This window comes from Propithecus coquereli, unplaced genomic scaffold, assembly GCF_000956105.1.
Source record: "Propithecus coquereli isolate 6110/MARCELLA unplaced genomic scaffold, Pcoq_1.0 Scaffold44, whole genome shotgun sequence".
Classification (NCBI taxonomy): Eukaryota; Metazoa; Chordata; class Mammalia; order Primates; family Indriidae; genus Propithecus; species Propithecus coquereli.
The window spans coordinates 13,076,542-13,088,925 of NW_012150174.1; the positions used below are offsets into that span (position 1 = coordinate 13,076,542).

The 12,384-nt window shown below is 46.2% G+C and overlaps 1 protein-coding gene across 1 annotated transcript in view; it reads right to left on the minus strand.

Annotated features, from left to right (window-relative positions):
- The window catches only part of DNHD1 (dynein heavy chain domain 1), a 41,076-nt gene that overhangs the window by 19,750 nt on the left and 8,942 nt on the right, over positions 1–12,384 (minus strand). The window contains exons 8-13 of the mRNA XM_012654343.1: positions 9,114–9,239; positions 8,688–8,785; positions 5,692–8,566; positions 5,318–5,495; positions 4,614–4,806; positions 4,091–4,379 (exon numbers count right to left, since the gene is read on the minus strand). Coding sequence (XP_012509797.1) covers positions 4,091–4,379; positions 4,614–4,806; positions 5,318–5,495; positions 5,692–8,566; positions 8,688–8,785; positions 9,114–9,239 — 3,759 coding nt within the window. The remainder of the gene's footprint in view (positions 1–4,090; positions 4,380–4,613; positions 4,807–5,317; positions 5,496–5,691; positions 8,567–8,687; positions 8,786–9,113; positions 9,240–12,384) is intronic.

Consider the following 12,384-nt stretch of genomic DNA (forward strand, 5'->3'; position numbering starts at 1 on the left):
TGTTTTCAATTTGGCCCTTCTATTTTTTATTCCTCTGTTGCTCCTTCCATGCTTCCTTTTGCATAACTTAAATACTTTTAATATCTCATTGTATTTATTAATTAGCTCTTTAGCTATACTCTTTATTACTATTATTTATTGACTTTTCTAGGGCTAGCAATATGCCTCCTTAACTTACTATTAATAATATTAAAAGTAATATTGTACCACTTTACACTTCATACCTGACACCTTTCCCACTTCGTATTTCACTCTTTTCACTTCATTTTTTTTTTTTTTTTTTTTAGAGACAGGATCTTGCTCTGTGACCTGGGCTAGAGTGCAGTGGTGTCATCATAGCTTAGTGCAACCTCAAACTCCTGGGCTCACTCAATCCTCCTGCCTCAAGTGTCCCAAGTAGCTGGGACTACAGGCACGCACCACCATGCCCAGCTACTTTTTCTATGTTTGTAGAGACGGGGTCTTGCTCTTGCTCAGGCTGGTCTCGAACTCCTGGCCTCCAGCAATCCTCCCGCCTCAAGCTCCCAAAGTGCTAAGATTATAGGTGTGAGCTACACACCCAGCTCCACTTCATATTTAATACTTCCCATTTCACAAATGTAGGAAACTTATAATAATATAATTCAATTTACTCATTTCTCCCCACCACATCCTTTTAGCTATTCTCTCTCTTAGTTCTACCTACATTACTAACCCCATCTAACAATGTTATTGTTTTTGTTTTAAACTATTAGCTGTCTTTTAATAATCAGGGAAGAAAAAGATAGTCATTTATATGTGCCCACATATTTATCATTTCTGATGCTTTTATTCTTTCTATAGTTCTGAGTTTCCATCTGCTATTATTTCCCTCCTGCCTATAGAAAATCTTTTAGCATTTCTTATACTAAAGTTCTAACAGCAATGAAGTTTCTCAGCTTTCATGTGTCTGAAATATCTTTATTTCACCTTCATTTGTGAAGGATCTCTTTACTAGATAGAGAATTCTAAGTTGATGGGTTTTTTTTCCTTTTGGTACTTAAAAGATGTTTTTCACCATTATATGGACTCCATTGTTTCTGAGAAGTTAACCATCATTCTTAATGTTGTTTCTCTGTATATATTAACAATTTGTCTTTTTTTTCCTCTTACTATTTTCAAAGTTTTTGTTTCTTTGGTTCTCAGCAGTTTGACTATAATGTGCCTAGATGTGGTTTTCTTTTTATTATTCTGCTTTAGGATAACAGAGCTTTTCATGTCCAAAAGTCAATACTTTTCAAGAAGTTTGGGAAAATTTTGGTAATTATTTCCTCAAAAATTTTTTATGTCCTATTCTTACTCTCTCCTTCTGGGACTCCAATTACATATGTGTTAGACTTAAGCTGTATTCATATTTAATATTTTTATATTCTTCAGGGTTCACTGACTCTTTTTTGCCATCTCCAGTCTGCTATGGTTTGGATATTTGTCTCCTCCAAAACTTATGTTGAAATTGAATCCCTATTGTAGCAGTACTGAGAAGTGAGGCCTTTAAGAGGTTATTGGGTCATGAGGACTCTACCGGCATGAATGGATTAATCTACTCATGGATTAATGGGTTATCATGAGAGTTGAACTCGTAGCTTTATAAGAAGAGGAAGAGACTTGAGCCAGCATGCTCAGTCCCCTCACTATGTGATGCCCTGTGCCACCTCAGGACTTTGCAGAGACTTCCCACCAGCAAAAAGGTCCTCATGAGAAGTGGCCCTTGACCTTGGACTTCTCAGCCTCTATAACTGTAATAAATAAATTCCTTTTTTAAAATAAATTGCCCAGTTTCTTGTATTCTGTTGTAAGCAACAGAAAACAAAGACACCCATCCAGTGAATTTTTAATTTTAGTTATTGAAATTTTTAGTTCTAAAATTTCCATTTAGCTCCTTTTAGTAGTTTCCATTTCTCTGCTGAGATGCCATATCTGGTTACTCATTAAGATCATGTTTTTCTTTAAGTGTTTGGATACTTTTATAATAGCTGCTTTAAAGTAGTATTTGTCTTTAATGTTTAGTATTTGTCTGCTAAATCTAACATCTAGACCATCTCAGGGTCAGTTTTTTTTTACTCCTTGTTGACAGCGGGTCACATTTTTTCCTGTTCTTTTTTTTTATATGTCTATTAATTTTAATTTTATACTGGATGTTTTGGTGATTATCAATTAAGGACACCTTTTACACTCTGCCAGCTTTTCACTCTACAACGTTGCTTGCAAAGTCTTCAACCCTGGTGCTGCAATCATTTCTCAGCTGAAATCTCTTCACATATCTGGCTATACTACCCTTTACCCTTTCTATTTTCTACTGACTCCCTAATTATTTGTATAAATTCATTGCAAAGGCTAACTAATATATTATAGTTGGAAGGAACTACAGGCTTTGGAGCCAGATAGACCTGAATTTTCATCTTCATTTTAACACTTAATAGCTAGGATGTCTTGGGCAAGTTATAAAATCTGTCTCAGTTTGTCTACCTTTAAAATAATCACTAAAGATCTCCATCTTGTTAGGATTTTATAAACACTAAAGATGACATATATAAAGCATATAGCACATAGTAAATACTCAATAAATTGTACCTGCTATTATTAAGTAGTGATACACCTGGTTCAAGTTTTCTACACCCCATAAGGATTCACTGTTTGACTCAACAATGCATCCATTAGCCCATTGACTCCCTTGACTCCAACAACCTACACATACGCTTCGCTCCTACCTGATCCCATGCCCATATTTAGAACCTGTCATCATGTGGAGGTACACCACTTTAGAAACTTTAAACATCAATATTCCAAACTTTCATCACAAATTCTCCCCTTTCCTTTGTTATCTTTTTGTCCTCAAACTTATTGAGCAGTTACTTCCTGTTGGGCCTATCAAAATGAATGTGATCAATCCCTCTTCTCATAAAGTTCAGAGTGTAGTGTAAAGGACAGGCAAGTAGGCATACAATCCTAAAATCATGGTTACCATAGGTTATTGAACAGAACACAGGATAGATGTGTAACCTGCCTTGGAGCTCAGGCTTCCTGGAGGAGCTATTGCCTTAGATAATTTAGAAAGAATAAGTAAGATTGAACCAAATGGAGGAGAGAAAGCACAGAGGACAGCAACCCCAGAGGCTAGATGAAGCCTGCCTTGTTGAGTCCAGTTAGAGCACAGAGTATAAGAGGATACAGAAGAAAGCCTCATCACAAGAATGTTTGCAAGGACATTTGCCAAAGTTCCAAGTAATGATTATCTGAACCATGGAAATAAGTGGAAATATTCAAGAGATATTTACGAGGCAGAATTGAGAGACTTGGTGACTAGACATTGGTGAAAGAGAAGATGTCAGCAAGATTTCTGGCTTAAGTGACTTGTTGGATGGTGAAACCAGTTACTAAGAGCACACATAGGAACAGATTTTGTGGGGGAAGATGATAAGCTCAGGGTTGGGTCCGAGGTATCAATGGGACAACAAGATGGAGATGTACTGTAGGTAGTTGGATAAATAGGTCTGATGCTTAGAAGAGAAGCCTGGGTTAGAGAGAGGGGTTTAACAGTTAAAGCAAAGAGATGGTGAATAAGGCCATGGGTGGGTGAGATTTCTCAGGGATGAGAAGATATTAAGAATGGAACACTAAAGTTTGATCTGCAGACATATATTTGAGAGTCAACGAATATTGCTAGGGATTTTACAGTCTCAAGAGATGACAGTAGGCCAGGCGCGGTGGCTCATGCCTGTAATCCTAGCACTCTGGGAGGCCGAGGCAGGAGGATCGTTTGAGCTCAGGAGTTCGAAACCAGCCTGAGCAAGAGCGAGACCCCATCTCTACTAAAAATAGAAAGAAATTAATCGGACAACTAAAAATATATAGAAAAAGTAGCCGGGCATGGTGGCGCATGCCTGTAGTCCCAGCTACTCGGGAGGCTGAGGCAGGAGGATTGCCTGAGCCCAGGAGTTCGAGGTTGCTGTGAGCTAGGCTAATGCCATGGCACTCTAGCCCGGGGAAAAGAGTGAGACTCTGTCTCAAAAAAAAAAAAAAAAAAAAAAAGAGATGACCGTAGCTCCTTCCTTCCCACCTCCCAGCTCCTCACCAGAAGTGGCCAGGTGCAGATCCTCCAGCAGGAAGAGAAGGGAGTCTTTAGAATCCTGGTGATGCCCAGACCACAGGCTGGCTTGGGCTTGGCCCTGGACCCCTCTACTCAGCAGGAGACGGAGGTGGGTGGAGCTGAAGACAGGGTGGATGGCGCTGTATATGTAAGGGTGGCTTGGCTCCACTAGCACCTCCACAAAGGCTGACTTCCCTGTTGCTGCCTCTCCAGCCAGCAGCACAGGCTGTCCCGCTGACAGAAGCAGGTCCACTGCATAAAAGAGCCGTTCAGTCTGCACAACAGAAGCAGGGCTTACTGTGGCAGCTCTGGTGTAGGACAGTCGAAAATAAAGGTTTAGGGGACTTGTCTTAGAGCTGTACTTAGAAAATACTTCATGTATTCTTGTGATTGTGAAAACTTATCAAAGAAAGGGAGCAGGTGGGCCTCAGTGGAGCTTTGGACATAGATTATCCCTAGCATAGCTCCTTAAATTCCAAACCCAGCTCCTGCCCCACTGTCCTCACACCTGAGTAGAAGGGTGGAAAGTGCCCAGAGTCCCTTTCACGTGGTTGCTCAGGTAGTGCCCAGTGAAGGGGGCCAGTGTCCCATCTTCGGGGCTTACGTGTAGATCAAACACCAAGGCTGACGGTGGTGGCTCAGGGTAGTTGGAGAGGCAGCTAATGGAACCCCTCATGAAGGTATCAAAGACGGGCCAGAGCCTGCTCAGATGGACACACAGGCAAAAGTGTTAGACAGTTACAACATTTCAATTTGTGAGACACTCACACACTCCACCATACCCCAACAGTGATGTCACATGGGTTTTTATTTTTTTTTTGAGACAGAGTCTCACTCTTTTGCCCGGGCTAGAGTGAGTGCCGTGGCATCAGCCTAGCTCACAGCAACCTCAAACTCCTGGGCTCAAGTGATCCTTCTGCCTCAGCCTCCTGAGTAGCTGGGACTACAGGCATGCGCCACCATGCCCGGCTAATTTTTTCTATATATTTATTTGTCTGATTAATTTCTTTCTATTTTTAGTAGAGACGGGGTCTCGCTCTTGCTCAGGCTGGTTTCGAACTCCTGAGCTCAAGCAATCCGCCCACCTCGGCCCCCCAGAGTGCTAGGATTACAAGTGTGAGCCACCGCGCCCGGCCATCACATGGGTTTTGACTTCCATGGGCCAGTCCATCTCAGCCCTCTGCATCCCCCATCCCCCATCCCTGTAGGCACCTGGAGGGAAGGTGGGCTCCAAAGCCCCAGATCAGGGCAAACAGAAAACTGCTGACAGCCAGCAAGTGTTCCCTGTGCTTATTCGATACGTCATTGCTGTCAGCCTGGGACTGGTTCAGAGAGCCGCTTTTTGAAGACTTGATGCTTTGGGACACAGGATCGCTAACGCTGAGGTCTTCTGCAAAGGTCATCATGGCCAGGATAGGAGTCCCAGTAGAAAAAGTAGGACGGGGGAGTGGAGGAAAAAGTAGAGGTTAACTATATTATTTCTCTTCACTTTTAGTCCCCCTGACCCAGCTCTACCCAGACTCCAGCTATACCCTAGCCACTCTCAAAGTCCCATCTCTCTCAAATCAGCCCGTCCCTCTCCTCACCTGGGCCACGTGCCTTCTTCTCCTCTAGATGCAGGTGGGGGTCAAGCAGAGCACGCAAGATGCGGGCCAGGCTGGTGACTTCTGCCACACCTGGGCAAACAGCCTGCTGCCCATGTACCTGCAGCACAGAGCTGGCACCCTGGCGGGCAAGGAATCGGAACGTGGCAGGCACCAGAACTTCAGCTAGGCGGTTGAGCTCAGTGATTGTCTGTTGCTGCAGGCGGTACTCATGGGGCAGGGATGCCATCAGGACACTAAGCATACACTGCCAAGTCTGCTCCCCACCACACCAGACTAGGGCACAACAGCCCACCACTGTGGGAGACATACCTGTTGCATCTGCCACTTCCATCAAGAGAAAGGTACCTGGGGGTCGTGCTATCTGCTGTCCATTGGGGAGAGTAAGCTGGGGGAGCTCACTCAGGAGGCAAGTGATGAAGTCCAGCCAAGCAGCATTAGAGGCCCCATCACATATTATCCAGTGCTGGATCCCCACTGATTCCTCCTTCTGCCCTTTTGGCCCCATGCTGTTACACTGACTGGCTGCATGAAGAACCCTGGGGAAGACACCATGGTGCCAGCAGGGGCCCTCTAGCCATCCCAGGAACTCCTGGGGGCTGAGGACACTGGGGTACAGGTGGGTAATTTCTGCAGGCTGGTAGCCATGGGTTGAGGTGGCCTCCATGGCTGCCAGCCGATTCTGGATCTTAAATAAGCTGTGCCAACAAGTGGTCTTGCCGCTGCCTGCAGGGCCCAGGAGCAGAATGCCTGATGTCCGGCATAGGGCCTGGCTCAGCTGTTCCAGGGACCCCAAAATGTCAGGGCTAGGATGCAGGCCTACCTGCCTCAGTTCCTCCACCATTAGTGGCTTCAGCAGCCTGTGGGTCATAGGCTCTGCCAGCACTTGGCTGGCACTAGGGAAAAGCCCACAGAGCAGCTCTCGGAGGTTGTGCAGGCGGAGCCCACTGAGGATGCTGAACAGTGGTGAGCGCAACAGGGCACGCAGTAGGGCAGCCTCCTCAAGGGCAGCCTGGCTGCGGGGCTGCTGAGTCTTGGGTTCCCCCTTGGTCTCATTTAGTGTCTGTATTGTGTCTTGTAGTATCTGCTTGAGCAGTGGTAAGCGGCAGGGCAGGGGCCCAGACACCAGCTCACGCTCTAGGAAGAAGAATTTGGATAGGCGGGTAGCCATGCGGGAGGCATCTCGTATCCCTGCACCTAGCAGGGTCAGCTCTGCCACTTGCTGGAGATCAGGCAGTGCCAATGCCACAGGCCGCAGTAGCAAGTGCAGGTTGGCAGGCACAGCAGGGCTCAGGGCACGCAGTGTCAGGAGACAGCCATAGCCAAGGCGCATAGACACGTGATGTTTCTCAAAGAAGCCACTGCCAAGGAGCTGGGGCTGGGTGGGGTCTGTGGTACTGGTGGTCCGGGAAGCCTCCTGATACAGTGGGGCATAGAGGTGGTGCACTTCAGCCAGACGCTGGCCCAAGGCAGAGAGCAAGCCAGAGGGCAGGTGCTGAGCTGCATCCAGCAGCAGCCAGGCACCACCCTGCAGGGCACCATTCAGGTAGTTGCTCAGGCACTGGGCTTCTATCTGAGATGACCAGGGCATCATCACCAGCTGGCGGCCCAGGGCCCGTGCCAAGTTTTTTACCGTAGCAACCTTGCCCACACCATCAGGGCCCAGGAGGGTCCCACAGGCCACTTCCTCCAGGGCCAATAACAGCACCAGGGCTGTTCGCTCTGGCAGCAGGCTGGGTAGAGGCCCCAGTCTGGGACCCAGGTACTCATAATTGTACAGGAAGGACCGGCCCAGTACATCTACCCAGCATGCAGCTGGTGCCAGAGAAGGCTCAGTAGATGCAATAGCCTTGAGACTCTGCAGGGGGCTTTGGGGGATCATGTGAGGTGAACCCAGATGATACTTGAGTTGGCGGACCCAGTGGAAGTCTGTCAGATCACTGACCTGGTGCTGCTCCAGCAACTGTGCTATATCCCGGTGAGTCATTGCCATGACCAGCAGGGCACTGAGCAGGCTGGCCTGGCGAACAGAGGGAAGGGGCTGCCCACCCTGGGAGCCCCTCTGGGCCCGTACAAAATATACCAGTACCTCAAGCTTGCGCGTATGCATGGGGACCATGGCTGGAGTTCCCCCCTTAAGCAGAGTCTCCTCCATCTCAGCCCGCCACACCACCTCCTCTGCCACCAGCACACACTGCCATGGGAAGGCCTCGACTAAATCCAGCCAGTGGTAGCCATATAGTTGTGGGGGCAACTGGCTTTGCTTGAAGGCTTCACCTAGGGATGGCCCCTGGGCAAGGCGGGCAGCCACACAGTTCTGCAGCATGTGCACCAATGCCAAGCGCAGACACTGCTCCAGAGAGGCCAGCCACTTAGGGAGATCTGGATGCAGAGGAAGGGGCTCCTGCAGCTCCACTACCTCCCCACCCACCCCTAGCACTGCAAGTGCCTCCACCTGAGTCTGTGTGCTGGGGCTTGACGCCTGGTCATCCCTGTTTTTCTCATCAGTTGAGCAGGACTTGAAATTCACAGCATGCACGTGAGGAAAGCAGCGTTGTACCCACAGCTTGGCCTCACATGACTCCAGCGGGGCAGCCAGCAGGGCTACCAGCTCACTGTCACTGAGGAAGAAGAGGCGGGGGAAGTAAGCACACACCCCATAAAGCACACTCTCCAAAGCCATGATGATACCCTCCAGCTCCACTGATCCTGCTTGCAGTAGTTGTTGCAGCTGCTGGCCTTGGAAGTAAGGGCTCCTCTTGGCACTGGGTACTATAAGTGACAGAACCATGGGGTCAGCTACAGAGATGCGCATCAGGGTTCGATACTGATCATCCATGGCCTTGAAACGAGAGTTCTGTGGCAAGAGAAAGGTAAAAGTGAGGACAAATATGAAGTGACAGCTCCCCCTCTCACCCTGAGCCCCACTTTTCAAAAGCCCATCTTTCCCACTCTGCCTCAGCCCCCTCCTTCCCTACCAGGTCAGCACTAGGAAACTGGATCTTCATCTCATGCAGAGCTTTATTCAGAAAAATCCACTTCTGCTGGAAAGTTACCCATACCTCCAGCAGGGCACCTGTATAAAAGCCAGAGGAACACTGGTGGGAGACACACAAGGTGTTAGCTTCTGCAAGGGGGTCCAGCCTGCTCCTGACCTCTCTGGTGTTCCACCAGGCCAACCAAAATACTCTACTCAGCAGGACCCAGGGACTTTACTTTGGGGAGATAAAACTCTTACTGTGAATAAAGACCTGGTCACCTCATCCCAAGAAATAGGTCCTGAAGTAGGTCCTCACTCTGTCCTTCATATCTTCCCCCACCTAACCTCTACCTCTTGCCCCTATCATGCTGGGCCATTCTGCCTCAGGTCCCACCTGTCATCCCAGCTAGAGGCCTACACTCACCCAGGCCATGCATGATGGTCACCCATTCCAGAGATGTTTTGTATAAGTCTCCTGACTTCTGGATGGCCATGATCTTGAATAACACCTGAAGACTTTCCTGGATGGAATCCTGCAGGCTGCTGTAGTCTAAGGAAGAAAAAGCTGAGCTGGTAGGCAGATAGGGCAAGGGCAGGTACTGAAGCAGAGAAGAGCAGACCAGGCGACCTTCCAGGAGAGGCAGTTACAGAGAACTTGGTACTCTTTCTATTTCAAGGATTTCATTGGCCAATACAGTAGAACCAGTAGAGCACTGGGGTCTCAAAATAGGAAGAGGAGAAACTTCCCCTTCCCCAGGCACTGTGGGAAGACTCCAGGCCAGCTGATTTCCCTGGCTAGATACTATGGGTATCCACCTAGTCCCTTGGAAGTTCTTTGAAGAACTAGAGCCTCCAACCTGGGAAGAGGGCTCAATGGCTCCAAGTCCCTATATAATATTATATTTCTATAGCAAGAATGCCCATTCTGGCATGAAAGGGGTCCTGGTAGAAAAGCCGGGATCAAAACTTTCTCTCATAGCCTTAGCATTTGGCTCCCTGGTACTGCTTAAAGATTTATGCCATCATGCCATGACAGAAGTGAGGTAAGGACACTAACTGGGGTGAAAATGGGAGAAGAATTGAGAAAGGAGGTTGAGTCAGACAGATGGAGGATTCTCCAAACACCCCTGTTGGGGAGAAAATACTCAGTGTCCTGCTCTCAGAGTGAAAGAACTTATACTGTGCTCTCTAGAGAAAACATTATAGGTGAAATATTTTTAGCACCTCTGTCTATCCCCTTTACTTGCTCCTCCCCATGTGAGGAGGTAAAAAGGCCCATCTCTTGTGCTCTAAGGGACATGAGGCAGGCCATAATCCTCCACGCAGCTACCTGAGTAAATGCACTTCAACTTCCCTCTGTATATCCCTGGAGATCTCAGGTTCTCAATTGATTTGGGGTAGGTTGTGAAAAGACAGTGTGAAAACTCACTTGACTTAGATCTAAGCTGTGTTTGTCAACACAGTACATAAAAAACACACAGTTTCTTGGGAGTAATAGTTCTGATATTATACTTTCATTTTTATGTATCTCCTTGTTCTCATTTGGTTAATAATCTAAACAGGAGAATTAATGATTAGTTGCTATGCTCAACCTTACAATGATCTGTCTTCCTGGGGTAGAAATTAAATACACAAGAAGTTCCATCATCTCAGGCTCATTTGAGTGAAAGAAGTCACCAGCCTCATGGTGTGTGGCCACCACAAAGATGTGGTCCTTGCTCACCATGCCTGGAGTTAATAGGGAAAAAAAGCCTGGCACAGAGAAAGGATAGAATCTGTAGGGAGAAACCCCAACCATACATGCGCTTGGTGCAAATGCCAGCTTAGAGAGAGAAGGGAAAACTGGAAGGGAGAAAAGGTGGTGGGAAGGGCTGTGAGCTCAAGTGAAGACTGGGAGGACCCACACTCGTGTCTGACGTTATGCTCAGAGACAGCCCAAGTCCCAGACTATGCAGAGCCTGTACTCTACTGTGAATTTTTATTTATTACTTTTAGTAGCAGAGGAATTTAAAGATGATGGAGAAAAGTGGTGGAGACCAAGTAGAACTGCAGTCCCCAACCCTCAGGCCACGGACCAGTACCAGTACTGGAATCAGACTGTGCAGCAGGAGGTGAGCGGTGAGCAAAGCTCCATCTGTATTTATAGCTGTTCCCCATCACTTGCATCACCGCCTGAGCTCTGCCTCCTATCAGATCAGCAGTGACATTGGTTGCAGGAAAAAAAGCTCAGGGCTCCTACTGATTCTGCATTATGGTGAGTTGTATAATTATTTCATTATATATTACAATGTAATAATAATAGAAATAAAGTGCACAATAAATATAATCGTCTTGAATCATCTCAAAACCACCACCACCACCCCCCACCTCGGTCCATGGAAAAATTGTCTTCCATGAAACCAGTCTCTGGTGCCAAAAAAGTTGGGGACCACTGAAGTATTAATAGAAGTAGATCTGCAAAATGTGGAACCAGGGTCAGAGATGGGCAAAAGGATTAGCATAAAATATGTTCAGAAACATTTGTACCCCTGTAATACGCTGAAATTTAAAAAATAAATAAATAAATAAAATAAAATAAAAATAAACCAATGGATCAATGTTTCCCCCCCAAAAAATGTGCTCAGGACAAAAGTAGGAAGAGAATCTCCTTTGGATCTTGGTGCAAATGTTAACTGCAGAAATCCAGCCTTTCTATCAGTCAGCACCAAAACTTATGAGTTCTTATGAAGAAAGATATGAACAAGGAGGCTGGGTATGTTACCAATGTCCTGAAAATAGCTCGAAAAGGCGTCCCTGGTCAAATACTGGACACGGAGAAGTGATAAGAATAAAGAGTTTGGGTGATGAGGAACATCCATGTTAGAACAGGAAGGACATAAATTCTCCTCCATGCAGAAGTTGGACCAGTTACATGTTTTCCCTAGTTGGACTCCTACATAGCTCAAGTCTACCCACTTTTCCCTTTCTCTATTGCTACCATCCTAGTCTAGGCCACTACTACTTTTTACCTGGGTTATATCAATAAATCATCTGTTAACTGATCTTCCAGTTTCCATTCTTTGCCACCCTTCAATCCATTCTCTATGTTGAAACTACAGTGACATTGTTAAACTAAAATCTGATCATGTCACTTCCCCACAAAAAATACTTTAGTAGCTCTCTATTGTTTTCATGTTATGTGAGTAAATTCTTAATGTGGCCCCCAAGACTCTGCATGATCTGACCTTTCCAGTTCCATCAGTCCCATACTCTCCTCTATTATCCTTTGGGCTCCAGAATTAGAAGCTCTTTTCGTGAATGCTACACATTCTTGCCTTAAAATATACTGAATAATGCCAAAAATTCAACTGAAACTCACAGGTCTCAAACTATTCTTTAGAAGACCCAAACATTTTTGCTTCTACTAGTTGAACTGTATGCTTGCCAAGAGTCAGAGTGTGTTTGCAAATCTATTTCAAGTTATAATTTTAATTACAGAATTAATCTAATATTGTGTTAACCACTATCATATGGGTGGGAAAAGAGTTGCTGTTGCTATGGAAACTATGCAAGGCTTCAGTAAAGGCAAGCTGATAAAAACATTTGTATCTGTACCCGCTTTGGGCAAAAAGGTTTCATACTTATAATGAAAAGACTCCTGCTTTCTTACGTGTGTTTTAGTACAAACTGTACCCACTGCTTTCTTTCCCAAAGTT